Below are 24,234 nucleotides of genomic sequence, written 5' to 3'. Positions count from 1 at the left end.
CGTCTCCGTCACGCGCCGAACAAGCCGCCGGGTTTGGGTGTATCCTCCTCCGCCCGCTCCGCCTCGGCCAGCGCCTGCGACTTGAGCAGCGCCCGCGCCGTGGGCCTCGCCGTGGGATCCTCCCTCATCATCCCCGCGATCATCTGCTGGAACGACACGGAAAAACCGTTCAACGCGGGCACCTTACCCTGCCTCAGCGCCTGGTACTCGTCCCCGTGCGAGGGCAGCGGCGCGCCGCGCGCCAGCTCGAACGCGGTCGCCCCCAGCGAGAAGATATCGGCGCGGTCCAGCCCGACGAAGTCGCCGGGGAGGCTCAGGTTGGTGGGCCCGATTGAGCCCGATTGCGCCGACCCGAAGGAGGGCCCGGGGCCGCTGCACATCGGGTCGTCGCCCGTCGGGGAGTCCGGCTCCGTCGAGCCGGACCCGCCGCCGGCGCCCTCGCCCGCCCCGAGCCGCCCACCCCGGGACGGATGGATGGACCCCTCGACCCGAACCTCGCCCCTGAGCAGCTCCGGCGCGAGGTATCGAGCGTCGCCATCCTCCACCGACACCGACGCCGATCGACCGCGAGACTCTCCGTTTGACCCGAAACTCTGGTAACCGACGCCGTCCACGGGCGCCGCGCGGCCCCAGTCGCCGAGCTTGTACACGCCGTTCTTGACGAGGATGTTGTCGGGCTTGACGTCCAGGTGGGCGACGGCCCGCGCGTGCGCGCAGGCCAGCGCGGCGGCCATCTGCCGGAGCACTCGCGCGATCTTCCTCTCGCCGAAGCGCGCGTCATCCGCTTTCCTCTGCGCTCCCACGTCTTCGGGGTTCTCCCGCGCCGTTTGTGCCAGCGTTATCGCCCGCTCCTGCGCCGCCGCGAGGGTGTCGTCGCAGAGCTCGAGCTGCATGAAGAGGTGCTCGCCGTCCCTGTCCCGTTCCGTCCACGCGCCGTAGTACCTCACGACGTGTTCGAGCCCCGGCGATTGCGACGACGCGCCCGAAAGCGCCGCCATCGCCTGCACCTCGCGTAAAGCCTCGAGCCTCTCCCTGTGCGTCTGGAGCTTACGCTCGGTGCGCTTCACCGCGTACGTGGCGCCGTCCAGACGGTGAATCACCCTCATCACCTTGCAAAAACCGCCGCGGCCGACGACGCCGACGTCGACGTAGTCGGCGCGAAATCGAGACATCGTCGCCAGGTGCGCGGCGGAGACGATCGAATCCTTGCCGCCCACGCGACCGTGCGCCGGGACCTCCGCGGGCTGCTCGTCGTCGTCCAGGAAGGCGTTGCGGTGGCACGGCGGGGATTTGGCCGCCTTGAGGGTCATGCCGGACCGCGACGGCGCGCGCGGGGGTGGCATTCGGAACGCGGCCTCGCGTTCGCCGCCATTGGAGTTGGAGTCGCCCCCCGTCGCGCGCTGGAGAAAGTCGCCTTGGCTCAGCGCCGCCTGGCTCTGCGACCCGTAACCCGCGTTCCAGCCCTGCGACATGGGCGTGGGGTTCATGCCGAGGGGGCCCTGGGATCCGAGCTGCGACGGGTCGGGTTGCGACGGCGTCGGGTCGTACCCGAACCTCGGGCGCTTGTGCCGTCCCGGGGAGAGGTTCGCGGGAGACCTCATGCCGAGGTTCTCCTTCTCGTTCGGGTCGTAGACGCACGCGAACTGCGCCTCCTGCGGGGTGATGAAGTCCGGTCCGCCGAAGCCCTGCGTGCCGAGGCCCTGAGAGCTCGGGATCTGCTGCGACATCGCGCCGGGGCCGCTGCCGTTGCCGCTCGGGACGTCCCCGCCCTGGCTCTGGCTTGCGTAGGGAAACTGCGACGAGGGACCGCCCGGGGTCTGCATCGCCATGTGGGACAGGCCCTTCGCGAGGGGCGTCACCCCGGTGCTGGGCAGCACCGACCGCTGCTTCAGCCTGAGATTCAACGGGAAGTTGCTCATGTCGCCCTCCCGGTGTCCGCGCCCCCTTCGAATGACGTCGAGCGGCGGCGAGGGGAACGGGCGGGTCCGATAAATCTCGAGGGGTGCCAACAACAACAACAGCACGCTGCCGCGTTTTTTTTGAATTTTCAATCATATTTTCGGTTATGGGCCAAATTCGGCTCACGCGGCGACGCCCGCCCGGCACTCCTGGCACCTGGACCGATGCCGACCGTGCGCGCATATGCCCTTCCCGCCGCAGTCCCTGCAGTAATAGCGCTGCCGGCCGTGCGCGCATATAGACGACCCGCCGCACGACGCGCACAGCGTCCGCCGACGACCGTGCGGACACGCGCCTCCGCCTGTGCCCCGCTCACCCCCCCGCTTACCATCGACGCCGCACAGGGCGCACGAACTCCGCCTCGCGCCGTGCTCGCAAAACGCGGAACCGCCGCAATCCCTGCACTCCGAGATCCTGCGACCGTGCGGCGCGCATATCCCCTTCCCGCCGCAGTCCCTGCAGGTGTATCGCTGGCGTCCGTGGGGGCATATCGCGCCGCCGCCGCAGTCCTTGCATCGGTATCGCAACCTGCGGTGAGGGCAGACGGATTTCCCGCCGCAGTCCACGCAGGTGGAGCGCCTGCGGCCGTGGGTGCATATCCCGGACCCGCCGCACTCCGCGCACGACTCGCGCTCGCGATCGTGCTCGCACACCGCGATTCCGCCGCACTCGACGCACAGGTACCTGTGACGACCGTGCGGACAGGCGCTGCACGTCTTGCACTTGGACCTCCATCTCGACCCGTGCTCGCATCGCCCGTCGCTCGCGCCCCTCTTCCGCTTCGTCGCCCGCTCCTCCCCGTCGTCCTCGCCCGGGAGGGTCAGGAGAGGGTCAGCGACCCGGAGCTCGAGGATATCCTCGAGGTTCGGCCACCAAGTGGCGGTCATCCTTCGACGCGACCGCGACGCGACCGCGACGCGTCTGTGATGGATCCGGATAGAGTTTCGGATATTTTCATTCGCGCGCGATTCCCGATTCTCAGTGGCACAAGATGAGGCGACGGGGGACGTCGGGCGGGCGGGGCGGCGGGGCGTCGACCCCGACGAAGGACGGGGCTTCGAACGCGGGCGACGGCGTGACCCGCGGTCCATCCGACGGCGCTCGTCGGTGGTCGACGCTCGCGCTGGTCCTGGTCGCGGTGGTCTTCGCGGCGTTGGGCAGGCTCGGTCGCCACGCCGCTGGCGCGCTCGCCGCTCTCGGACAATCCGACGGACCACCCGACGCGTCTTCTTATCGATCCGACGGCGGGCGACTGGTCACCCCCGAGGAGCTGCGCCGCCACGACGGGATCCAGGAGCCCACCCTGTGGCTCGCCATCCTCGGCGAGGTCTTCGACGTGACGAAGGGCGAGCGACACTACGGCGCGCAGGGCGGGTACGCCGGTTTCGTCGCAAAGGATGGCACCCGCGCGTTTCACACCGGCCGCTTCGACACCGCCGAAGGTCTCACCCCGGACGTCTCGGGGCTCCCGGACGCGGCGCTGTTGGCGCTGCGCGAGTGGGCTGACTTTTACGCCCGCGACTACGCGCGCGTGGGGAGGCTCGCCCCGGGGCACTACCACGACGAGCGAGGCGAGCCGACGCCCGCCAGGTTAGATTTCGACGCCGCCGTGGAACGCGCTCGGACGGAAAAGGCGAGCGCCGCGGCGAACGACGAACGATTTCCCGCGTGTCGCGCCAGGTGGAGCCAGGACACCGGCGGCGAGGTGTGGTGCGAGCGCGACGCGGGGTACCCGAGGAAGGAGCTGACGCACGGTTCGAACGGTAAACCCAGGGTTCGGTGCGCGTGCTTCCCAGACGAAGGATTTTCAGACAACAGGCAGTTGTACCCGGGGTGCGCGAGCAACGCTCGGCGGTGCCCAACATAGGGTAAACACTTAGAAGGGGGGGGTGACGCTTAGATGGAAAGACACTTAGATGGAAAGGAACAACGCGTGGAGATGTAAAACAACAAATTAGAGTAGCCTCACGTCGGAGGACTTCAGACGTCTCGACCGCCGACGACCCCGAAGCGACGTCTTGCTCTTTGGTTTTCGGTTTTTTTGTTCGGCGCTCGCTCACGCGTCCACCATCTCCTCGGCGGCGCCAGCCTCATCGGCGGCGGCACCCTCAGCCTTGTACGCGTCGAGGTCGTTGTCCAGGGCGCTGGCGTCCATGTTCGCGTCCCCGTCCGCGTCGGCAGCCTTGGCGCCGTCGCCGGAGGGGCAGTCCCTGGCCCAGTGGCCCGTCTGCCCGCACTTCTTGCAGACGTCATCCGGCTTGGGCTGGCGGGGGCCCCTCTCGCGAACCGGCGCGTTCTCGTCGCGGGGCAGCGGGCAGTCCCTGGCCCAGTGACCCGTCTCGCCGCACCGGTTGCACTTGTCGTCGGGCCCGGGCTCCCTCCTCTCGCGCTTGGGCTTCTCTCGGCGATCGTGATCGTCGCGGAACTTGCGGCGCTCCGGTTCTCGCGACCGCGGGGCGGCGCGGCCCCTGCCGACGCTGACCTGGGACGGGCAGTCCCCGGCCCAGTGCCCCCTGCCGCCGCACTTGTTGCATATGTCGTCGGGGCGGGCGGGGTTGCCGCCGCGGCCGCCGGGGCCGGGGCGGTCGAAGCCGCCGCCGTTGGCGCGGTCTTCGCGATCTTCGCGGATGAGGATGTTACGGCCGTCGAGGTTGGTGTCGGAGAGCATCTCGACGGCGCGCGCGGCCTCGTCGATGGTGGCCATCTCGACGATGCCGCAGCCCTTGGACCGGCCGCCGGGGCCGCCCTCGGTGAGGATCTTGGTGTGGACCACCTCTCCGGCTTGCCGGAAGTGGTCCTTCAGATCTTGCCACGACACGCGCCAGGAGAGGTTGTGGACGTACAGGCGGTTGGTGGAGATCTCGATCACCTCTTCCTCGTAGTCGCCGCCGCGGGAGCCGCCGCGGCCGTAGGGGTCGTGGCGGCCGGAGCCTCCGCGGCGTCCGCGGGTCGGGCCGTAGCTCATGGTTGAATCTGATCGATTGGACGAAGGGACGATCGGCGGTCAGTCGTCGGTTGCGCGGGAGTTGCCGGGGCGGCGATCGGGGCGTCGCGACGGCGCGGGTCGTCGGCGCGTTCGGGGCGGGAGATCCGCGGCTCGAATCGCGTCCGATGCGCGGAATCGACGCCTCGACGCGGGCGCGATTGCGGGCCGTCGCCGCCGGGAGACGCGTCTCGTCACCGAGATCGGAAGCGCGCTTCCCGAGCCACGAGGCGGGATTTGGCAATCATCTCGCCAACAAATATCGCGTCCGATCTTGACCTAGCGGCGGTGATCGGGACGCATCGAGTCGCGCGAAAGGCGCCGCCGCGCACGTGTGGGTAATGGCGGCGGGTGGATGGGATTCTCACCTGCGTGGGTAGCGGTGCGAAGATCCAAACGAGAGGATCAGCCGCTGAGGTTTATGGCGATCGCCGGGGAAAAAAGGCGCGCAAGTCCTTTGCGGCTTCTGTGCGCGCTGACTTCCCACGAAACGCATTCGCGGACGTTACGATTCTGGGCGAAAACGAATTTATCGTTAATATCGTGACTGTTCACCTGTGCTGTGATTGATTTTTAAAGCTAACGTGACTAAAAGGTCATATCGAACCAGGGTTACCTACGACAGTCGCGGCCCCGGCAGCTCCGCGGATCAAGTTCGGGGTTTGCTCTCCACCATCACCCGCCATTGATGGTGGCGTCGGCGGTCGGTGTCGCCTGGTCAACCGCCCACGCTCTCCTCGCGGCGAGCGCGGGCGCGACCCCACGCGCGCGTGCACCCGCACTCCACCCCCGCGTCGTCTCCCACCGCGGTCCGACGCCCCTCGCGGCGGTCGAACCCGCCGCGTCTCCGAGCCTCGGCGGCGGCACGGGCGGACTCGGCCATCGTCACCGACAGTCAGGGTCCTTCCCCTTCGCGTCGTCGCGCGACATGGGGAAGAAGGCCCGGCTGCGATGCGCGTCGTGCGGTACCGAGTACAAGCAGAGGACGGACAAGTCGCGGTTCTGCTCGGTCAGGTGCGCCGCCGTGACGGGGCCGTCCACCGGAGTCGGGGTGGCGAAGCCGTTCAAGGACATGGTGCCGGGCGCGGGGGGAGAGTCCAAGTACGGCGACGTGCCCCCCGCGTTCGCCGGCGCGTCCGTCGTCGCCGCCGCCTCGGGGTACGCCGGCTCCGGTTACGGCAGCGACGTCTCCGCCTCCTCATCCTCCGACTTTCAGTGGGACGGCTTCGGCACCGGGAAGGGCAGCAAGGGGGGCAAGGGCAACCGCAAGCGCAAGAAACGAGCCAAGAAGGGCGCGGGGGGGGAGTCGCTTCGGCCCGTGGAGGAGGACCCGCGGTGCACCGCGGTGCTTCAACTCCTCGACCGCCAGTGCGTGGTCATCTCGGGCCCAGGACCGGCGATGGACGAGGCGGTGGCGCGCTGCGCCGCCTGCGACGTCGTCGCCGTCGACTGCGAGGGTGTGAACATGTCGAGGGTCGGCGCGATCACCCTGCTGCAGGTGGCCGCCGGAGACAGCGCGTACCTCTTCGACGTGCAGGCCATGGGCCGCGCGTGCTTCGAGATGGTCTCCGACGCGTCCGTCACGAACGGCCGGAACCTCAAGTCGGTCCTCGAGGACCCCAAGGTCGTGAAGCTCATGTTCGACTGCAGGGTCGACTCTGACGCGCTCTTCCACCAACACGGCGTGTCGTTGACTAACGTCTTCGACGTTCAGCTCGCGGACGTCGCCGCCCGCCGTGCCAACCACCACGCCGTCTCGCTCCTCAGCGGCATGCCCAAGTGCGCCGGGCGGTGGCTTCCGAAGGGTCCGAACCAGGCGGAGGCGGCGTTGGCGGCGCAGGGTCCGGATCGCGCGCCGATCCGATCCGACTCCGACGCTCCGCCCGACGCCGCCTCCGTCGCGCGCGTCACCGAGCACCTCAAGCGGAAGGTCAAGGAGCAGTACGCGTCGAACCTCGGTGGGGACGGCGAGCTGTGGGCCAAACGTCCGCTGGCGGAGGACGTGAGGCGGTACGCCGCGCTGGACGCGTGGTTGCTCAAAGAGATTTACGCGGCGATGGAACACGCCAACGTTCTGGACGAGGACTGGCGGGCTCGGGTGGTCAAGGAGAGCGAGCGGCGGGTGGGGGAGTACAGGGATCTGGAGGAGCCGATCATGCAGTTCAGGTGCCAGGAGCGCGCGCAGGCGCCGGACCTGTGAGGGGGGGGCGAGCGTCGGCGGCGTTGTTATCGTTGCAGTTGAGTTGAGCTATATCTTGCACTCCTTGCACTCAGAGCGCCGACGGTCGTGCTCGCAGATTGAGCCCCCACCGCACTCCTTGCACGTGGAGCGTACACGATTGTGCTGGCAGATTTGAGACCCGCCGCACTCCTTGCACTTAGAGCGCACACGAGCGTGCACGCAGATTTGAGACCCACCGCACTCCTTGCAGTATTGGCGGTGACGACCGTGCTGGCAGATTTGAGACCCACCGCACTCCTTGCACTGAGAGCGCTGCCGGCCGTGCTCGCATATTGATGCCCCGCCGCACTCCTTGCATTGAGGGCGCCTACGGCCGTGCTCGCAGATTTCAGACCCGCCGCACTCCTTGCACTTAGAGCGCTCACGAGCGTGCACGCAGATTGATGTCCCGCCGCACTCCTTGCACCGAGAGCGCCTCTTTCCGTGCGGACAAGCGCTGCACACCTTGCACTGCGACCTCCACTTCACCCCGTGCTCGCATGGCCCCTTCGTGCGAGGGGCTCTCTTCCTCTTCACGCCCTTCTTCGTCGCATCCTTCTGCTCCTCTTCGCTTTCTGATCCCTCCATCTCGGCGACGCTGGCGCGCAGCCGGTCGAGGTTGGGTCGCCAAATCGTCGTCCCCTTCCCCGCGAGATCCTCGGACTTTTCGTCTTCTCCATGGTCGTCCGCGGGAGGTTCGACGTTGACGGCGGGGGGTTGGTGGTGGTCGTCGTCGGGCTCTTCTTTGACGACGATGGGGACCCCGCTAACGAAGGGTGGGTGCCAGATGGTGGTCATGGCGCACGGCGATACGAGTTATGACGACCTTGGGTCGGGCTCGAGCGTTCCCAGAAAACTGACAGTGACGGTTTCCCTCTTTGAGATCTGCCACCAGTGGGCACCCGTGTCGCGCGAGCGCCATTTTCCCGCGGGCACCGCCGCCCAGCCCCGGCGACCATCATGGCTCAGGTCCCGGAGCGAGGGGTCCGGGACGTCCGCGACTCGTGGGGCGTCGAGGCCCTCTTCGGGGGCTTCGACAAGCCCGAGCAGGTCCACGCGCGGCTCGTCATACCGCCCAAGGTGAGCCCCGCGCGCTATTCCGGTCGCGATTACCAAATCTCAAGTTCCCCCCTCCCGCGACGCAGGTTGCGCAGTCCAACTACGGCTACGGCGGCGGACCAAACGGCGGAATCAACCCCCTGGAGCTGTCCTGGGACGAGCAGAGGTTCCTCGCGCAGCTCGCGAGCGAGCGCGTGATGGTCTCCGACCGCGCGAGGGCGCACGAGCTCTCGGCGCGAGCATCCTCCGGCATCCGCGCGGGGGGCGTGCCGAGCTTCGTGGACGTCGCGTCACCGGCCAAGCCCGTCGTCGCCCGCGGGGTCGCCGCGTCGGCGTCCGCGGAGTTCGCGAGGCCGTCGTCCGCGGTCGCGTGGCACGAGAGGGAGCGAACGGCGGCGCGCGGCGCGTCGTCGTCGTCGTCGTCGCCCGTCGCGTCGTCGTCGTCGCCGGCGAGATCGTCGAGGCCGAGGCCATCCACCGCCGGCCCCCCGGCGTCGTCGTCGAGCCGCGCTTCCGGCGGAACGTTCGGAGGCCCGATACCCTCGGCGTCGCCCATCAGGCCCGCGCTCAAGAAGAAGCCGCGGTCGTCGTCCGCCACCGCGCGCTCGTCGTCCCAGTCACCGGCGAGGCGTTCGGTGCGTTGGGAGCCCGAGGTGACGGAATCGGGCATTGTCGAAACTCAATCTCGCGTCGTCGTCGGGAACGGGAACGACCCGCGCGTCCGTCCGACCCCGGCGGGCACTCACGCGTCGCCGTCCGTCCACGCGCGCAGGAACCTCAAGTTCGGCGGACCGGGCGGCGGCGGCGGGGCGCCGGGGGGACCGCGCGCGTCCTGGCCCGGGCCCAGGGGCGGGGGCGTCGAGACCCTCTCGTACGCGAAAGCTCGCATCCTCGGCTCCGAGAGGGCAACCGACGATCTAGACGACGCGCGGCTCTCGAGGGACGAGCGCGAGTTTCTTAAATCGATGGCGAGCCAGAGGCGGATGGTGAGCGACCGCGCGGCACTCGCGGCGTCCGTCGCGGAGCTCGGTCTGCTCCCGCGGGGAACCGCGCCGATAACCACGCAACCGGGCTCGGACGTATCGGAGCCAGGGTCATCGATGAGTGCCCGGCCGACGGGCCTGGCCGCCGGGGGACCGAAACAGGTGAGCGCGGTGGATTACCTGCACTCCGGCGCGCCGGTGGCGCCGGTGAGGGCGTCGTGGAACCCGGACGCGTCGCCGTCGCGGGAGGAAGCTGCGTTCGATCCCGCGAGGTCGCTTCGAGAGTCGCTGGAGAGGACGAGGCCGCGGACGGCGACGGGCGTTCCCGGGTCGAGGCGTCTAGACGAGAACGATCCTGACCCAAACAATCCCAACAACCCGTGGGTCGACAGGAACGCCGCGTTGCGCGCGGCGGTGCGGAACCGACTGCGCCCGTCCAGCGCGAGGTCGCAGGTGTCGTCGCTGGGCGACCTGGACCGGTTGGAACAGACGGTTGACGCGCTTCGGCGGAGTTATCGCAGGGCGGATCCCCCGGCGAGGGGCAGGGGCGGCGGCGGCGGGGGGGTTGGGGGCGGGGTCGGGGCGCTCGACGACGCGGCGGACGCCGCCGCGAGGAAGGTCGCGGATCGGGAGGCGCGGGACTGGGAGTGGCAGTCGTCGTGGCAGTGGGAGTGGCAGCAGGAGCTGGACGTGGAGACGCGGGGACGACGCGCGATGACGCCGCCAGCCCCGGCGCGGTCGCCGGCGAAGGTCCATCCGAGCCCGGAGAAGAGACCGGCGGTTGGGACGTTCGAGCTTCAAACCTCCTCGGCGACGACCACGCCCACAAAGGCGGCTGCGACCACGCCCACAAAGGCGGCTGCGACCACGCCCACAAAGGCGGTTGCGACAACGCCCACAAAGGGTGTCGCTGCGACGCCGGTGAGGACCCCGCCGGGGGCGAGGTCAGCGGCGAAACCGCCGAGGTCGCCGGCGTTCGTCGGGTCCCCCGCGCCGACCGCCGCCGCGAGGAGGAGCCCGTTCAAGGAGCCCACGGCGGCGGCGCCCGTGGCGGTGTCGTCGCCGGCGCCCGCGGCGGCGTCGCCCGAGTCCGAGCCAGAGCCGAAGGTTAAGTTTGGCCGCCGAGCCCGAGGCGACGTCGAGGCGTCGAGGGATCCGCGCACCGTGCCGCCGTCGCCGCCGATGCCGTCGCCGCCGACGCTGACGGAACGGTCCCCGCCGACGGGCAGACCCGGCGCGTCGTCGTCGTCGTACGCCGAGAGGAGAGAGGCGTACAGGGAGTCGAGGGCCGCCGTCGCGCCGCCCGCGGGGGAGGTCGGCGGCGACGACGGAGGACCGGCTCGTCCATCGGTCCCGAACAGGTTTGATTCGGACGATTCGGACGCTCCGTACGTCGGCGAGGACATCGAGACGCTGCCGGACGAACTGTCGTCGGGCGGGGAGGACTCGGACATCGAGGTTGTCGAGCTGGTGGAGATCGACGGCGGGGCGGGGGGCGGGAACGAGGAGGCGATGTGGAGACCGGCGAGCTCAAAGTATGTCTGAGAGACGACGCGAGGTGTGCGGATTTGAGTTTGTCGACGCGTTCTTTGCTCTTTTTCAAGACCTATTTGGTAAGCACCGTCTAGGACTAAGTGTTTATTTCTTGCACTCCTTGCACTTAGAGCGCCGACGGCCGTGCTCGCAGATTCCAGACCCACCGCACTCCTTGCACTGATAGCGCCGACGGCCGTGCTCGCAGATTGCACCCCCGCCGCACTCCTTGCACCGAGAGCGAATACGATCGTGCTCACATATTGAGCCCCCACCGCACTCCTTGCAGTAAGAGCGCTCACGAGCGTGCACGCAGATTGAGCCCCCGCCGCACTCCTTGCATTTAGAGCGATCACGACTGTGCTCGCATATTGAGCCCCCGCCGCACTCCTTGCACTGAGAGCGCTGACGGCCGTGCTCGCATATTGAGCCCCCGCCACACTCCTTGCACTTAGAGCGCTCACGAGCGTGCACGCAGATTTGAGACCCGCCGCACTCCTTGCACCTAGAGCGCCGACGGCCGTGCTTGCAGAATGATGCCCCACTGCACTCCTTGCAATGAGCGCGCCTCTTCCCGTGCGGACAAGCCCTGCACACCTTGCAATTCGACCGCCACTTCACCCCGTGCTCGCATGGCCCCTTCGTGGGAGGGGCTCTCTTCCGCTTCACGCCCTTCTTCCTCGCATCCTTCTGATCCTCTTCGCTCTCCGATCCCTCCATCTCGGCGACGCTGGCGTACAGCCGGTCGAGGTTGGGTCGCCAAATCGTCGTCCCCTTCCCCGCGAGATCCTCCGTCTTTTCGTCTTCCTCGTTGTCGTCCGCGGGAGGTTCGACGTTGACGGCGGGGGGTTGGTGGTGGTCGTCGTCGGGCTCTTCCTTAACGACGATGGGGTCCCTGCTCAACAAGTCTGGGTGCCAGATGGTGGTCATGGCGCACGGCGATACGAGTTATGACGACCTTGGGTCGGGCTCGAGCGTTCCCAGAAAACTGACAGCGACGGTTCTCGGCAGGCACTCGCCTCGGGCGCTCCGCGGTGATTTCGGTCGGTTGCAGTCTGGCGAGAAATTCACGTCGAACGCTCTCGCCCGCGCGGGCCACAGACCGGAGCGCGCGCAGGGTTGGCGGTCATCGCACGTCCACACGTCGAGAATGTCCGCGCTGTCCAACCACACGCGGGTCACGCGCCTGTACAGGTGCGCCCTCTGCCCTCGACCCGCGCTTATCCACCCGACGAGTAGGGTTTTTTTTTGCCAACCCGCGCGGGCCGTGGACAACAATCCGAACGGACCTCTGACCTTCGACCCCGCCCGTCCCCACACCCCCCCGAACCCGATCCAGGCACTCGCTGAAGACCATGCTCTCATGGGCGGTCCAGAGGGACATCTTCTACACCGAGCGCGACCGCATCCGCGCGCAGTTCGAGGCCAACGCGGGCCTGAACCAGCCCGGGCAGATCGCCAAAGCCATCGCCGCGGGCGAGGCCAAGCTGGCGGAGTACTCGCACCCGGACCCTTACACCGTCCCGACGGCGTACGGGGGCAGCAAGTACGCGAGGAACCCGCCGGTGCCGGGCGAGATGGAGGTGGTGAGCGACTTCGGGAGGGAATCCTACGTCGTGCCGGGGAAGTACTGATCGTTCGTTCGATCGATCCCTGGAAGTCCAACCCAGACGTCCCATATGTAGACTATCGTAGCTAGGTCCACTCGTTGTAACTTCGTACGCTTTCGACGACGTCGCCGCGCCCAACGCGCGTCACCGCCTGGCCCTCTTCTCGCCCCCCGACTCGTCGTCCCCACCCGATCGCTTCCCCGGCGCGACCCCGCGTGTGGGTTCGAGCTCGTCGCTCGCGGGATGAGCAGCGAGAGATGCGGGCACGTACGCGGCGAGCCACTCGTTCCGCCGGTGTACCTCGTTCGCCGACGCCGGCGATTGCCTCGGCACCGGGCACGGGAACGGGCACCGAGCCATCCCCACGAGGACGTACCCGAGCTCGTCCTCCATGCGCTCGCGCTCGGCGGCGAGCTCGAACTGGTTCCTGTTGGCGGTGAGCACGGGGCACCCCGCGGCGCGAACGGAACGCATCCAACCTCCTCCTCCTCCTCCTCCTTCGTTCCCCTCCTCATCCTCCTCCGAAACCTCGCACTCGTCCAGCGCCTCGCACAGGTCGAGCGCGAACACCAGGCACGGCCCGGGTGAGTCTCGTGACGCGTCGTCGTCGCCCTTCGTTCCCCCCGCGGCGGCCGCGAAGTCGTCGTACCGGCCGCGATGAAACGATACCGATCGGGTGCCCCGGTCGTCCCCGCCCACGGATCGCTTCACGCCGTGCCACCCCTCCGGGAGGTCCGGCGCGACGACGGTGACCTCGACGCCGGGCTTCTCGAGCGCGGCGCCGTACCCGACGAGCCACATCGCGTCCGCCGCGGCGTCGCACCAGTCGCCGCCCGAGCCGTGGACGACGTGAACGACGGCGGGCGTGAGCTCCTTGTCGGCGGCGGCGGTTTCGTCCTCCTCGGCTCTGCCCTCCCCGCCCACGCCGAGCATGAGCGCGTACTTGACCACCGGGAACAGCCACGACGCGGCGACGAGGGAGAGGGGCGCGGAGAGGAGCTCCGCGTGCCTGCGAAGCGTCGCGGCTGTTTTGGCATTTGCATCTGCATCGTCGTCGTCGTCCTTTGGCTTTGCGTCGTCGGTTCTGGCGAGCTTGAACAGCGCGCGCCAGCGCGGCTTGGTGGCTTCGTCCCTGGCGGCGCGGGCGGCCGCCTCGTTCTCGTCGTCGCCCTCGTCGCCGTAGCCGCGCGGGCCGAGCAGCGTCGCCGTGGTGCGCCTGCCCAGGAGCTTGAGCTTGGCGACGGTCGCCTTGACCGCCGCCGCCGCCCTCGCGTCCGCGTCGGGCACGTCGACGTCGGCGAGGTCGGCGTCGAAGGCCAGGAGGTCGCACACGCGAGCGTGATCGCGCGCGTCCGCCGCCATGTGCGCCTCGCCGCAGTACACGATCGCCCTGCATCGAGCGCACTCCACGGAGGGCGGCGCGTCGCCCGCATCGTCGTCGTCGTCGCCCGTCGTGGTTTCGGGGGCGCCGCAGACGCCGCAGGAATCGACGCCGAGACGGGCGCCGCGTTCGAGCGCGGCGAGGGCGTCGGAGCCGAGGGCGTCGGGGTCCGGGACGTCGGGGGTTGGGAGCTCGGCGACGCGAGCGAGCGTCGCGGGGGTGAGCGACCAGTCGTCGGAGGCCATGGCGGGCGGCGACGGTTATTTGTGATGCTTCGCGCGGATCTGCTGGAAGGCTGTGAAGAATCGGCAATCCAAAAAAGGGCAGCCCCACACATCTCGGCTGCGGCGTCGGCATGACCGCCCCGACCATGTCCGCCATGCGCGGCGCCAGCTTCAAGGATAAGCTCGCCGTGCTCGAGGCGACGACGCCGGACGGTTCGATCCCGAACGAACCCGGCGCGCTGAAGCCGCGGTACGACGATCTCAAGAAGTCCCTCTGCCTCGACGCCCTCGTCGCGGGATGCCCCGACGCCTTCGTCGACTTCTACTACCTCTGCACCAGCGGGGACGGCGTCGGGGACGATAACCTCACCGCGGACGAGATGGAGCGCGCGCTCATCAACCCGGACGACTACGAGGAGTTCGAGGAGGTGCCCATGGACAAGATGCCCTTCGTCAAGGATGCGCTCGTCGCCGCGGAATCGGCGCTGCGAGGCGACGCGTTGGGCGGTCCGAACGACGACCCCGCCGTCGCCGTGCAGGACGCGTACGGCGCCCTCGCCGAGTACTTCCTCGGCACCGACGACCGCGCCAAGGCGGCGTACTTCTACGACAAGTGCGTCGCCGCGGCCGTCGCCGCGAGGCGCCCGGAGCTCGAGATGGCCGCGTGCGCTCGCGTGGGAAAAACCCACGAGGCGGCGGGCAACCTCGAGACGGCGGTGGCGTCCTTCGAACGCCAGCTCCGACTCGCGGACGACCTCTCCGCCGCCGCCCCGATGGACGCCGACCTGAAGAACGCGCTGGGGGACGCCAGGGGCAACTGCGTACGGACGTATTTCGCAATCGCCGAGCGATCCGCTGATGCGGATGATAAAGAGCGTAGCGTCGCGTACCTGACCTCGTGCCTCCGCGTCTGCGTCGAGGCTGCCGAGGACGCGGCGGACACCTCGGACGACGCCGAGGGCGGCGGGCTCGACGACCTCGAGAAGGGCACGGAGGGTAAGGCGAATCACCGGTTGGGTTTAGCTCAACTCGCCGCCGGGAGAGCCGAGGAAGCGGCTCGGTATCAGGAACGGTACCTGGAGTTGAGCGAACGCGACGGGGACGACGTGGGGGTCGGGTGCGCGCTGAGGGCGCTCGGGGAGGCGCACCTCGCGCGGGGTGCGGTGGACGAGGCGGTGGCGGCGCTGGAGAGGTTCGCGGCGATGGAATCGACGGGCGCGGGGGCTCGCGCTCGAGCGCACTGCAGCCTCGGTCGGATCTTGCTCAAGCGGCGGGACTACGCGCGATCGGTGGGACACTTCGAGCGGTTTCACGAGCTCGCGCGGGGGTTGGGGGACGCCAGGCTGCTCGACGTGGCGCGGGTGAACCTCGGGGTGGCGAGGGGGGTCGCTTCGGAGGGTGGGTTCATCGCCAAGGTGGCGGCGGCGGGTCCGGCGTCGGAAGCGGCGGCGGCGCACGTGGAGTCGTTGGTGACGTGGAAGGACTCGCGGACGCCCATCGAGGGCGTGCACTCGTAGCGGCGCGGGGTTAGGGTTAGGGTTTCGGGGATGGCGACGAGGCGGGGATGGCGACGACTCCCGCTCGTGGTGCGCCGTCGCTTCAGCCGTCGCGTCATCGATATCGATTCTAAGTCTACGTTTCTTCCGACTCTAATATACGTCCCAAAGTTTCACCCGTCACCGCACGGTTGCAAACTGCCCGTACTCCGGCGTGGTGAACTGCATGCCCTGCCCGATCATCGCCTCCGGGCTCGTCCTCGGTCCGTATATCTTAACCTGCCGCACGTGCGTGTCCCTGCCGTTCTGGTGGTTCGAGAGCACGGCGATTTGCAGAAAGTACGTTCGCAGGCACTCGCCGTCGCCGCCGTTGAGAGCCCCGGGCTCGTTCTCGTCCTTGACGAGGGACACCCGCGTCCACCCCGAGGGTTCGTCCAGGTCCACCGTCTTGATCTCCCTGAGGTCGTGGAACGAGTTGCCCGCCCGCACGCTAATCTTGTTGGGAGTGTAGGACTCGTCGAGGCGGTAGTCGGCGTAGATGCAGAGCTCGCGCACGCGGACTTTCTTCTGGAACTGAACGTTCACCAGGTGCGGCTGCGCGCCGTCGCTCTGCCAGTAGGTGTCGAGGCTGTTGTCCCTGAGCAGCTCGACGCCGTTGCCGGGCTTGGCGGACGTCACCGACCACACCGCGAGCTTGCCGATCTCGCTGACGTCCCCGCGCCTGGAGGGGTCCGCGCCATCCGCGCCTGCGACGCGGGTGCGGGCGTTCAGTCAGATCTGTCGCGACTCGGTTTGAAAGGGGGGGCGCGTGGGGGGACGGACAGACCGGGGGAGGGGTTGGGGGATGGGCGGGCGCGTACCCGACGTCGTAGCCTCGGGGTTGTTGGACATGTTCGCCCCGACGCCCTCCGGAGTCGCGCGCGATACTGTGACCGCGCCCCTCGCTGATCCACCGAAGTCACGGAGTCTGCGCGCTGCGAGCCGAGAGGAGCTGTCAGTTTCTGTTTTCTCGGAACGCTCGACCCTTAGGTCGTCATAGCTCGTATCGCCGTGCGCCATGAGCACCATCTGGCACCCAGACTTGTTGAGCAGGGACCCCGTCGTCGTCAAAGAAGAGCCCGACGACGACCACCACCAACCCCCCGCCGTCAACGTCGAACCTCCCACGGACGACCATGGAGAAGACGAAAAGTCGGAGGATCTCGCGGGGAAGGGGACGACGATTTGGCGACCCAACCTCGACCGGCTGTACGCCAGCGTCGCCGAGATGGAGGGATCGGAGAGCGAAGTGGAGGAGAAGGACGTGACGAAGAAGGGCGTGAAGCGGAAAAGAGCCCCTCCCACGAAGGGGCCATGCGAGCACGGGGTGAAGTACCGGTCGAATTGCAAGGTGTGCAGGGCTTGTCCGCACGGGAAGTGGCGCCGTTTTTGCAAGGAGTGCGGTGGGTCTCAAATCTGCGAGCACGGCCGTTATCGCTCTAAGTGCAAGGAGTGCGGTGGGTCTCAGATCTGCGAGCACGGCCGTCAGCGCTCTCAGTGCAAGGAGTGCGGCGGGGGGTCAATCTGCGAGCACGGCCGTCGGCGCTCTCAGTGCAAGGAGTGCGGCGGGTCTCAAATCTGCGAGCACGGCCGTCAGCGCTCTAAGTGCAAGGAGTGCGGCGGGGGCTCAATATGCGAGCACGACCGTCGCCGCTCTCAGTGCAAGGAGTGCGGTGGGTCTCAAATCTGCCAGCACAATCATATACGCTCCACGTGCAAGGAGTGCGGCGGGGGCTCAATCTGCGAGCACGATCGTATTCGCTCTTCGTGCAAGGAGTGCAAGAAATAGCTCAGCTCAACCGCAACGATAACGACGCCGCCGACACAGACACGCGCGAGGCGAGAAGACACGTAGACACGTCCTCAATCAATCAATCAATCATTCAATCACGACGTCTTCACACGTCGCCGCGTCCGTTCGTCCCGTTCCGCCGCGGCTACGCTCACTCGTCCTCCTCCTCGTCCTCCTCTACGTCTACGTCGTCCAACCCGTCCTCATCCTCCTCCCGCTTCACCGCCTCCCCCCGCGCGATGGCATCCCGCCGCTCCTGCATGGACTGCGTCACCATCCTCAGCCGCAGGTACTGGTCCCGCGCCTCCCTCGACCGCGTGATGGCCTGGATCCTCGCGACAGCCTGCTGCACGTTCTCCTCCTCCTCGTCGTCGTCGCTGTCGTCGTCGTTGTTGTTGGTGTCCGAGGTTGATCGCTTGTTCGAGTCGTTTCCGTCGTCCGAGTGCGACTTGTGCGATTGCCTGCGACCGCGAAGGGTCGCGGATTTGACCAGCCGGTTCGACGCGCCCCCTCCCGAGCGGTACACCTCGTCGAGGGAATCCTTCGACGAGTTGGCGCGTTCGAGCATGGCGCGCTCCCAGTCAACCACGCGCGCCGCCGCCGCGCCGTCCTCCCCGCCCCCGCCGCCGCCGCCGCCGCCGCCGACGCCCGCGGAGATGAGCTGCATGATATCCGCCGCGCGCCTGCGCTGGTGGTGTCCGCCGGGCATGAGCGTCTGGAGCCTGTCCTGTCGGCCGCGGTAGTCGGCGGCGCGAATTTCGCCCTGCAGCGCCACGGCTCGCTCCTGAAGCTGCGCGATGCGCCGGCGAAGCGCGGCGAGTGCCTCTTCTCCCCCCGACGTCGACCGCATCGCAAAGTCGGCACCCTCGGCACCCTCCGGCGGTGACCCGGCTGCCTCCTCCACGGAGACGTCCATCGCTTCCGATTCGGGAATCGTTGAGTGATGAAGTCCTCCGCCGGACCTCTCGCCGAGTCGTCGCTTTCCGAGCTCGGGCGCAGCACCGGTGGCCGTCTTGCTCACCTTGAGCGAGCGGAGCGAGTCGGTGATTTTCTGCGCAGCCTTCTCAGCCTTCTTCACCACCTTCTTCACGTCCTTCTTCACGTCGCGGTCGGCGCCCGTCCTCGGGGCGGCGCCGGTTTCGACGCCCTCCGTCACCGTGTTGAGCTCGCCCCCTTTCTTCCGCGCCTTGCGGCGACGGACCGAGTGCTTCCTGAACGCCAGCTGGATCATACCCGCGGCGACAGCCTCCCTGCGCTCGGTGCTGGTGCCGCCCCCCTCCATGAACTCAGCCTCAGTCTCAACTTCCGTCTGCGAAGTCACCGCGTCGGTGGCGGTAACTTCCGTCTCCGTGGCGAGAAGAAGGGAACGCATCGGCACAGCCTTGACGCGGTCCCGCTGCGCCCGGCCCGTGCGGTTAGCGGTGGGCCCGGCGCCGGGGGTGACGCCCGGCGGCGTGACCCCTGCGCCGGACATCAGCGGCGTGGTCAGGCCCTGAACCTGCTGCTGCTGCTGCTGCCGCTTGCGATCGAAGGAGGCTGAGCGAAGCGATCGGCCGGTAGCCGGCCCTTGCGCGCCTCCGTACAGGGAAATGTTGGACAGCGACGCAGCCAGGGACGTCTCCGAGATGTACGCGGCGATGCCGCCGTGTCCAAGCGCCGCGGCGAGGTCCGCGGCGGTGTACCCGCCCGCGCCCCACCTCGCCATCGCTCGGATGTTCGCGCCCGACGCGAGTAACGTCGCCACCGTGTCCTCGTGGCCCTTAGCCGCGGCCCAGTGCAGCGCCGTCCGGTTCCTCCGGTCCGGCTGGTTCACGTCGCAGCCGCACTTGGTCATGGCGGGTATGGCCCACTTCATGCCGAGCGCCGCGACGCAGTGGATGAGGCCCATGCCCCCCGCGTCCACCCTCGCGTACGCGCTCTTGGGCTGAACGTACGTAGGGTTGGGCACGATACCCTCGGCGCGGGCGCGATGGTGCTTCGCCTCCGCGGCGATGGCGTGCCGCAGCCTCGCCTCCAGCGCCGTCTTGAACACCTTGCCGACGTCCTCGTCGGACAGGTTGGACATGTTCGGGTCCAGCGCGGGGTCGGCGCCGAGGTTGAGGGCGGCGACGGCGCGGCGCGTGAAGCCAGCCCCGGCGCCGCCGCCCAACCCGCCCGACTGCGAGCCGGACCGTCCGGGCGAAGCAGGGGAGCCGTGCACGTCGCGGCTCTCGGACGACCCGCCGCCGTTCCTGTTGTCGGGGGAGCTGGTGTTGCCGCCGCTGCCGCCGGATCCCTTGCCGTCGGAGGGACCGTTCCCGGAGGCGGTAGATCCGCCGCCTCCGCCACCTCCGCCGCCGCCGGGTCCGCCGGGTCCGCCGGGTCCGCCGCCGCCCGACGCCTTCGAGCTCCTGTCCGCGCCGATGAGCAGGTGCACGAGCCTGAGCTGAAAGTCCCGCTCGGTGACGCCGCTCGTGAGCCGAATCTCCGCGGCGCGCTTGTCCCGCGCGCCGCCGGCGCCCGCCTCGCGATACTCGAAGGTGCGAATGTCGGACGCCGGTCGTTTGCCGCTCCCGAGGCACGAGATGTAAAAGGGAACCCTGCCGGCGTTCATCGGGGGCGCGCGGCATCGCAACACCCCGGGCGACACCTGCTCCGCCGGGACCTCGACGTCCCCAAAGACGCAGCAGAGGTACAGGCCCTCGGGCAGGCCCGGTCTCGGCGTGCCCGTCACCAGAACCTTTCCCCCGCCAGTCTCCGTGTCCCACTCTGGGGAGAAGTCGTCGATGGCCCAGAGGATCGGCGACCCCTGCTGCGCCGGGGGTATGAAGGGCTGCCTCGCGCGGTTGTACCTCGCGTGGCTCGCCTCCGCCGCGGCTCTCATCTGCGCCGCCCTGAGCGCCGGCGACGGGGCTCGCGGCGAGATGTCGCCGTTGTCGCCGTCGCTGTTGTTCATCTCTGCGTCCATCTCCGAACCCTCGCTCGGGTGCGACGGGACGCGGGGGAACCCGGCCATTCGCTGCTGCTGCTGCGCGGCGAGCGCGGCGGCGCGGTGCGCGCCCCGGCCGCCGTCGGCGCCCCTCGGCCTGCGCGTCGCCGCCGCCGCCTTGGCCAGGGGCGAGAGTGCACCCTCCGCCGTCTCCTCGTTGTCGTCTCCGTCGTCGTCGTCGTCGTCTCCGTCGTCCTCGCGGTCGGCGTCGTCCTCGTCCTTGTCGTCGCCGTCCCAGATGACGGGCCTGGCGCGCGGCGGCCTCGCCCTGGTGCCGCTGCCAAAGGAGGAACCCCTGCGGTGGCCGGGTTTAGCCCCGCCGCCGCCGCCGCCGACCGAGCCCGCCGCGGGCCGCATCGCCGCGGCTCCCCGCTCCAGCGCGGCCATGTCCTGCTCGAGCCGATCCACCTGCTCCGGGCTGGCGTCCGCGTTGACCGAGGCGACGCGGACCAACGTTTCCTTGAGCGACGCAATCTTGGACTCGAGCTCCGCCATGCTCGTGACGCCATCCGCGATGTCGCTCCTGTACTCGCCGGGGAACGCGGTGCCGATGTTGGGACCGGCGGCGGCGGCCGCCGCGGCCGCCGCGGCCGCGGACTCGACGGGCATGCCCTCGACCTTGATTCCCTGGGCTTCGGCAATCTGATCGACGGCAAACTCCTTGAGTAAGTCGAAGTGGGGCCCGTTGGACGATTCGTCCTGGCCCATCTCAAAGTACCCGTGATCGAGCGGCGGGCCGCTTCCAATGCTGAGGATGGACCTGTTGCTGCCCTCGCGGAAGGGAACGGCTCGGCCGCTGGACGGCTGGCGAAAGGGAACGGCGCGGCCGGCGGCGTCGACGAGCGTGGCGCTGGCGCGCCGGTGAACTCCGCTCATTCGACCCGGTCCGCCCGGGCCGCTCTCCTCGCCAGCCTCGTCCTCGGAGGCGAGCACGCTGTTGAACCAGCTCTCGGACTCGGCGACGCCGTTGAACTGCTCCTGGGCGGCGTGGTAGAGCGCGTGGGGGTCGCTGTCGCCGTGGGGGTAGTGATGCGTGGGCGGGGCGCCGTAGCCGTGGTGGCCGTACTGGCCACCAACCGCCTGCTGCTGCTGCGAGTACTGCTGGTAAACCTCCGGGTGGTACTGGCCGGGGCGCGCGGGGGACTGCATCATGGGCGAGCCCCCCGACATGCCTCCCATGCTCGCCACCTCCTCGTACCCGGACCCGGAGTACTGCGACATGCCGCTGGCGTACCTGAACAAATTGCGGAAGCCGTTTTGGTCCTCGCCGTCGGTGGTGCCGCTGTTGGACCCCGGCGCGGACCCCCCGGGGGCGAGACCGAGCCCCGCGCCCTTCGCGCCGCCCCTGCCCCCCACGACCATCGTGGTGTCGAGGTAATGCACCAAAACGACGCCCTCGTCGCTGTCGAGGAGCCAGTAGCACCGGCGCTGGAACCTGTCGTTCTCGGCGGCGTGCGCGTAGTAGCAGTTCAAGAGCTCGACGTTGCCAACTTTGAGCTTCTCGTGCGTCTCTCGTACCGTCTTGCCGTCCTTCTTCTTCTGCCAGTCGTGACCATCCTTGCGGAAGAACCTGACGGCCTTGCGGTCGAACAGGAAGATCGTGCCGGCTGCGTGTGGAGCGGAGGAGGGCGGGGGGGGGGTCAGTCTTTTTTCTTTTTCTCTCGTCCGTCGCCGGGCGGGGTGAGGATCTTTTGGGGGACTAGGGTTAGATTAGGCGCGCGGGTCGCGGCGACGAGGCGCGGCGATCGGGTTTCGCGCGGCCGCGCGCTTCCCCGATTACACGAGCCCTTGAAACGGTGTCGCGCGATCGAGATCGCGGGTGAAACAAGCCGTGACGCGCGCGATCCCGCTCTCCGTGCGGAGGCCGAAAATCGCCCACGGGGCGCGCACAGAAGAGCAGAGGAGGAAAAAAAGACTGAGAAACTCGGTTGAACGCTGACGCACCCGGTGGCCTCACGGGCGCCGTCTTGCTCAGCGCGAAGCCGTACGATCGGTAGTTGAGCAGCATGTCGCACACTTCGGTGTTCTTGAGCCACCTGGTCCTCGACTGGTTGAGCATCTCGATCACGTGCGCGCGCGTGCTCCCGTCGGGGCCCTCAGCCTCGGGCATTATCAGCGCCGTCGCAGAGACTCCGCCGAATCCTCCATCGGAGCCCGTCGCGGGCGAGTCCGAGCCGCCCGCGTTGTAGCTCGGTGACACCCTCGGTTGGTACATCGCGAACGCGTCACGGGACGGAGATTCCGTTCGTCGCCGCCGCGGCGGTAACGCGGAGCTCCTCCCTTTCCTGTACTGATGAGTACTGTGAGCCGGTGGCGACGGAGGGACAGTTGCTTTTTTGCACTGCGATCCACGTGTTTCGGCGCGGCGGTGCCGTGCGGGTGGAAAAATCTGCCGCGCGATTGGTTGAGAAACGATGAACTTTCACGTTTCTCCAATGGCGAGCAGTCAGATCTACCAAACGACGAAGGCTTAAATCTGCGACGCGTTTTCGCGGGAAAGATGACTCACGGCAGTTTACCCGCGGCAAAATTTGTCATTGCCGAGCGCATTCCAGAGGCTGGAGACGATGAGAGTTCAACTTTCCTCCTCCCCTTTCGCAACCGCCTCCACCGCCTCCACCGCCTCCAAGGCGCGAAGTTCCGACACCACCGCCCTCTCGAACGACGCTGCGTCCACATCCCGGACCCCCATCATCGCGCCCGTCGTTCCCCGCGCGTCTTCGTTCCCCCCTACCTTCGCCGACGTTCGCTCGAGGGCTATTTGTCTCGCGACGCGAAGGTTGTCGAGAAACGCGCTCGCTCGAACGGACGCGACGCCCGTCGGATCCACCGGCACGCTCCACGTCGGCGCCCTCGCCTGCATCTCCACCGTCCGTTGTAACGCCTCGGATACGAACCGGCGGGCGAACGCCTCGGCCTCAACGCGATGCTCCTCGGAGACGTTGTCCTCGTACAAGGCGCGAGCCGCAGCCGCCGCTCTCTCGCCCGCCCGCAACGCGTTCACCGCGGATACCTCCCAATCCGAACCGTCGTCGTGTTTGTCGGAGAGGGGAAAGGAACGATGAACGGTCCCGCCTTCGCCGCCGGTCGCGAACGCCGCCGGGTGGGTCGGCGCGTTCCGATACTCCCCCGTTACATCCAAACGTAAAAAACCTCCCTCGTTCGCCGCCGCCGCCGCCGACGCCGCGGCAAATCCGGCGTCGCGCGCGGACCCCGCCGCGTCGCCCACGGCGCTCGCCGCGGAGGGCGCCGCGAGCTTCGCGCCGCGCGCCGCGAGCCGCATCGCGTCGAGGATCGTCTCTCCCACGACGTTTTCCGCGGCGTCGTCGTCGGGTCGCCGGCGGAAAATCCTTCGAGGCGCCCACCGCTGGAAAAAGGACGCGTCGCCAGCTGTGTCGTCGTCGTCGCCGCCAGCTGTGTCGTCGCCGTCGTAGTATCCGTCGCCGTCGTAGTATCCGTCGTCGTCGTAGTATCCGTCGTCGTATCCGTCGTCGTCGTATCCGTCATCGTCGTATCCGTCATCGTCGTATCCGTACGCTGCCCGGTCTTCGTCCCGTTCGTCGGGGTAGAAGACCGGCCTGTACATATCGTTCATCGCGCGCCGACGCTCCGGGCTCGCCACCTTCGCCGCCGCCGCCCTGGCGTCCTCGACCCACTCCCGCAGCGACGCCGGGTCCATCGACGTCGCGTACCTCGCCGCGGCGTCGGAGGAGTACCGCCGGTACCGATCGGCGAGGAGCTCGACGCGCGAGCGGAGCGAGTCCCCTACGGTGGTGTCCCCCCTCGGAGCGACGACGACGCCCGGCGCGCCGCCCGCATCGGCGCGCGCCCCTCGAAGAGACGCGAGGAGCGCGAGCGGGAGGAGGAGCCGGAGGGCGAGGCGGGCGCGGGGCGCGCGTGCGCTCTTGCGAGGGGGCGCCATGGGGAGTGGTCACGCGCGGCTCGGTGAGACGAAACGGGGCGCGTCGCTCTCTCGCCTCGGGTCG

General features: G+C 68.6%; 15 protein-coding genes across 15 annotated transcripts; 6 read left to right on the top strand and 9 right to left on the bottom strand.

Moving 5' to 3' along the window:
• Positions 1-124: 124 nt before the first annotated feature.
• On the bottom strand, positions 125-695 carry MICPUN_74444 (predicted protein; the record flags this gene model as incomplete). The annotated part of the gene is made up of 2 exons (XM_002503410.1): positions 125-312; positions 550-695. Coding segments are annotated over 2 exons (334 nt in total), but the record flags the coding sequence as incomplete, so codon positions are not given.
• A 1,323-nt stretch (positions 696-2,018) lies between these two features.
• On the bottom strand, positions 2,019-2,875 carry MICPUN_108544 (predicted protein). The gene is made up of 2 exons (XM_002503409.1): positions 2,512-2,875; positions 2,019-2,151 (listed from the first exon to the last, which is right to left on the bottom strand). The coding sequence occupies exons 1-2, from the start codon at positions 2,844-2,846 to the stop codon at positions 2,082-2,084; spliced, it is 405 nt and encodes a 134-aa protein (XP_002503455.1). The 5' UTR covers positions 2,847-2,875; the 3' UTR covers positions 2,019-2,081.
• A 333-nt stretch (positions 2,876-3,208) lies between these two features.
• Positions 3,209-3,817, top strand: MICPUN_72181 (predicted protein; the record flags this gene model as incomplete). Its single annotated transcript, XM_002503765.1, has 1 exon — positions 3,209-3,817. A coding segment is annotated over one exon (609 nt), but the record flags the coding sequence as incomplete, so codon positions are not given.
• Positions 3,818-4,015: 198 nt separating this feature from the next.
• MICPUN_59789 (RNA binding domain-containing protein) lies at positions 4,016-4,924 on the bottom strand (the record flags this gene model as incomplete). Its single annotated transcript, XM_002503408.1, has 1 exon — positions 4,016-4,924. The coding sequence occupies one exon, from the start codon at positions 4,922-4,924 to the stop codon at positions 4,016-4,018; it is 909 nt and encodes a 302-aa protein (XP_002503454.1).
• A 706-nt stretch (positions 4,925-5,630) lies between these two features.
• Positions 5,631-7,142, top strand: MICPUN_59788 (predicted protein; the record flags this gene model as incomplete). The annotated part of the gene is made up of 1 exon (XM_002503764.1): positions 5,631-7,142. The coding sequence occupies one exon, from the start codon at positions 5,631-5,633 to the stop codon at positions 7,140-7,142; it is 1,512 nt and encodes a 503-aa protein (XP_002503810.1).
• A 70-nt stretch (positions 7,143-7,212) lies between these two features.
• MICPUN_59787 (predicted protein) lies at positions 7,213-7,961 on the bottom strand (the record flags this gene model as incomplete). Its single annotated transcript, XM_002503407.1, has 2 exons — positions 7,213-7,232; positions 7,280-7,961. 2 exons carry the CDS (start codon positions 7,959-7,961, stop codon positions 7,213-7,215), a joined length of 702 nt encoding a protein of 233 aa, XP_002503453.1.
• Positions 7,962-8,123: 162 nt separating this feature from the next.
• MICPUN_59786 (hypothetical protein) lies at positions 8,124-10,845 on the top strand (the record flags this gene model as incomplete). The annotated part of the gene is made up of 2 exons (XM_002503763.1): positions 8,124-8,243; positions 8,309-10,845. The coding sequence occupies 2 exons, from the start codon at positions 8,124-8,126 to the stop codon at positions 10,748-10,750; spliced, it is 2,562 nt and encodes an 853-aa protein (XP_002503809.1). The 3' UTR covers positions 10,751-10,845.
• MICPUN_59785 (predicted protein) lies at positions 10,844-11,668 on the bottom strand (the record flags this gene model as incomplete). The annotated part of the gene is made up of 1 exon (XM_002503406.1): positions 10,844-11,668. The coding sequence occupies one exon, from the start codon at positions 11,666-11,668 to the stop codon at positions 10,844-10,846; it is 825 nt and encodes a 274-aa protein (XP_002503452.1).
• A 220-nt stretch (positions 11,669-11,888) lies between these two features.
• Positions 11,889-12,372, top strand: MICPUN_59784 (predicted protein; the record flags this gene model as incomplete). The annotated part of the gene is made up of 2 exons (XM_002503762.1): positions 11,889-11,932; positions 12,078-12,372. 2 exons carry the CDS (start codon positions 11,889-11,891, stop codon positions 12,370-12,372), a joined length of 339 nt encoding a protein of 112 aa, XP_002503808.1.
• A 120-nt stretch (positions 12,373-12,492) lies between these two features.
• MICPUN_59783 (predicted protein) lies at positions 12,493-13,974 on the bottom strand (the record flags this gene model as incomplete). The annotated part of the gene is made up of 1 exon (XM_002503405.1): positions 12,493-13,974. One exon carries the CDS (start codon positions 13,972-13,974, stop codon positions 12,493-12,495), a length of 1,482 nt encoding a protein of 493 aa, XP_002503451.1.
• Positions 13,975-14,099: 125 nt separating this feature from the next.
• Positions 14,100-15,470, top strand: MICPUN_59782 (predicted protein; the record flags this gene model as incomplete). Its single annotated transcript, XM_002503761.1, has 1 exon — positions 14,100-15,470. One exon carries the CDS (start codon positions 14,100-14,102, stop codon positions 15,468-15,470), a length of 1,371 nt encoding a protein of 456 aa, XP_002503807.1.
• A 159-nt stretch (positions 15,471-15,629) lies between these two features.
• On the bottom strand, positions 15,630-16,340 carry APC10 (predicted protein; the record flags this gene model as incomplete). The annotated part of the gene is made up of 2 exons (XM_002503404.1): positions 15,630-16,195; positions 16,310-16,340. The coding sequence occupies 2 exons, from the start codon at positions 16,338-16,340 to the stop codon at positions 15,630-15,632; spliced, it is 597 nt and encodes a 198-aa protein (XP_002503450.1).
• A 166-nt stretch (positions 16,341-16,506) lies between these two features.
• On the top strand, positions 16,507-17,277 carry MICPUN_101301 (predicted protein; the record flags this gene model as incomplete). The annotated part of the gene is made up of 1 exon (XM_002503760.1): positions 16,507-17,277. The coding sequence occupies one exon, from the start codon at positions 16,507-16,509 to the stop codon at positions 17,275-17,277; it is 771 nt and encodes a 256-aa protein (XP_002503806.1).
• Positions 17,278-17,345: 68 nt separating this feature from the next.
• MICPUN_59779 (camta-like transcriptional regulator) lies at positions 17,346-22,463 on the bottom strand (the record flags this gene model as incomplete). Its single annotated transcript, XM_002503403.1, has 2 exons — positions 17,346-21,855; positions 22,193-22,463. The coding sequence occupies 2 exons, from the start codon at positions 22,461-22,463 to the stop codon at positions 17,432-17,434; spliced, it is 4,695 nt and encodes a 1,564-aa protein (XP_002503449.1). The 3' UTR covers positions 17,346-17,431.
• A 360-nt stretch (positions 22,464-22,823) lies between these two features.
• MICPUN_59778 (predicted protein) lies at positions 22,824-24,170 on the bottom strand (the record flags this gene model as incomplete). Its single annotated transcript, XM_002503402.1, has 1 exon — positions 22,824-24,170. One exon carries the CDS (start codon positions 24,168-24,170, stop codon positions 22,824-22,826), a length of 1,347 nt encoding a protein of 448 aa, XP_002503448.1.
• Between the last annotated feature and the right edge of the window lie 64 nt (positions 24,171-24,234).

Source organism: Micromonas commoda, chromosome 7, assembly GCF_000090985.2.
Source record: "Micromonas commoda chromosome 7, complete sequence".
Lineage (NCBI taxonomy): Eukaryota > Viridiplantae > Chlorophyta > Mamiellophyceae > Mamiellales > Mamiellaceae > Micromonas > Micromonas commoda.
The sequence above is the reverse complement of the archived record's forward strand: the minus strand, read 5'-3'. Positions and strand labels throughout refer to the sequence as shown.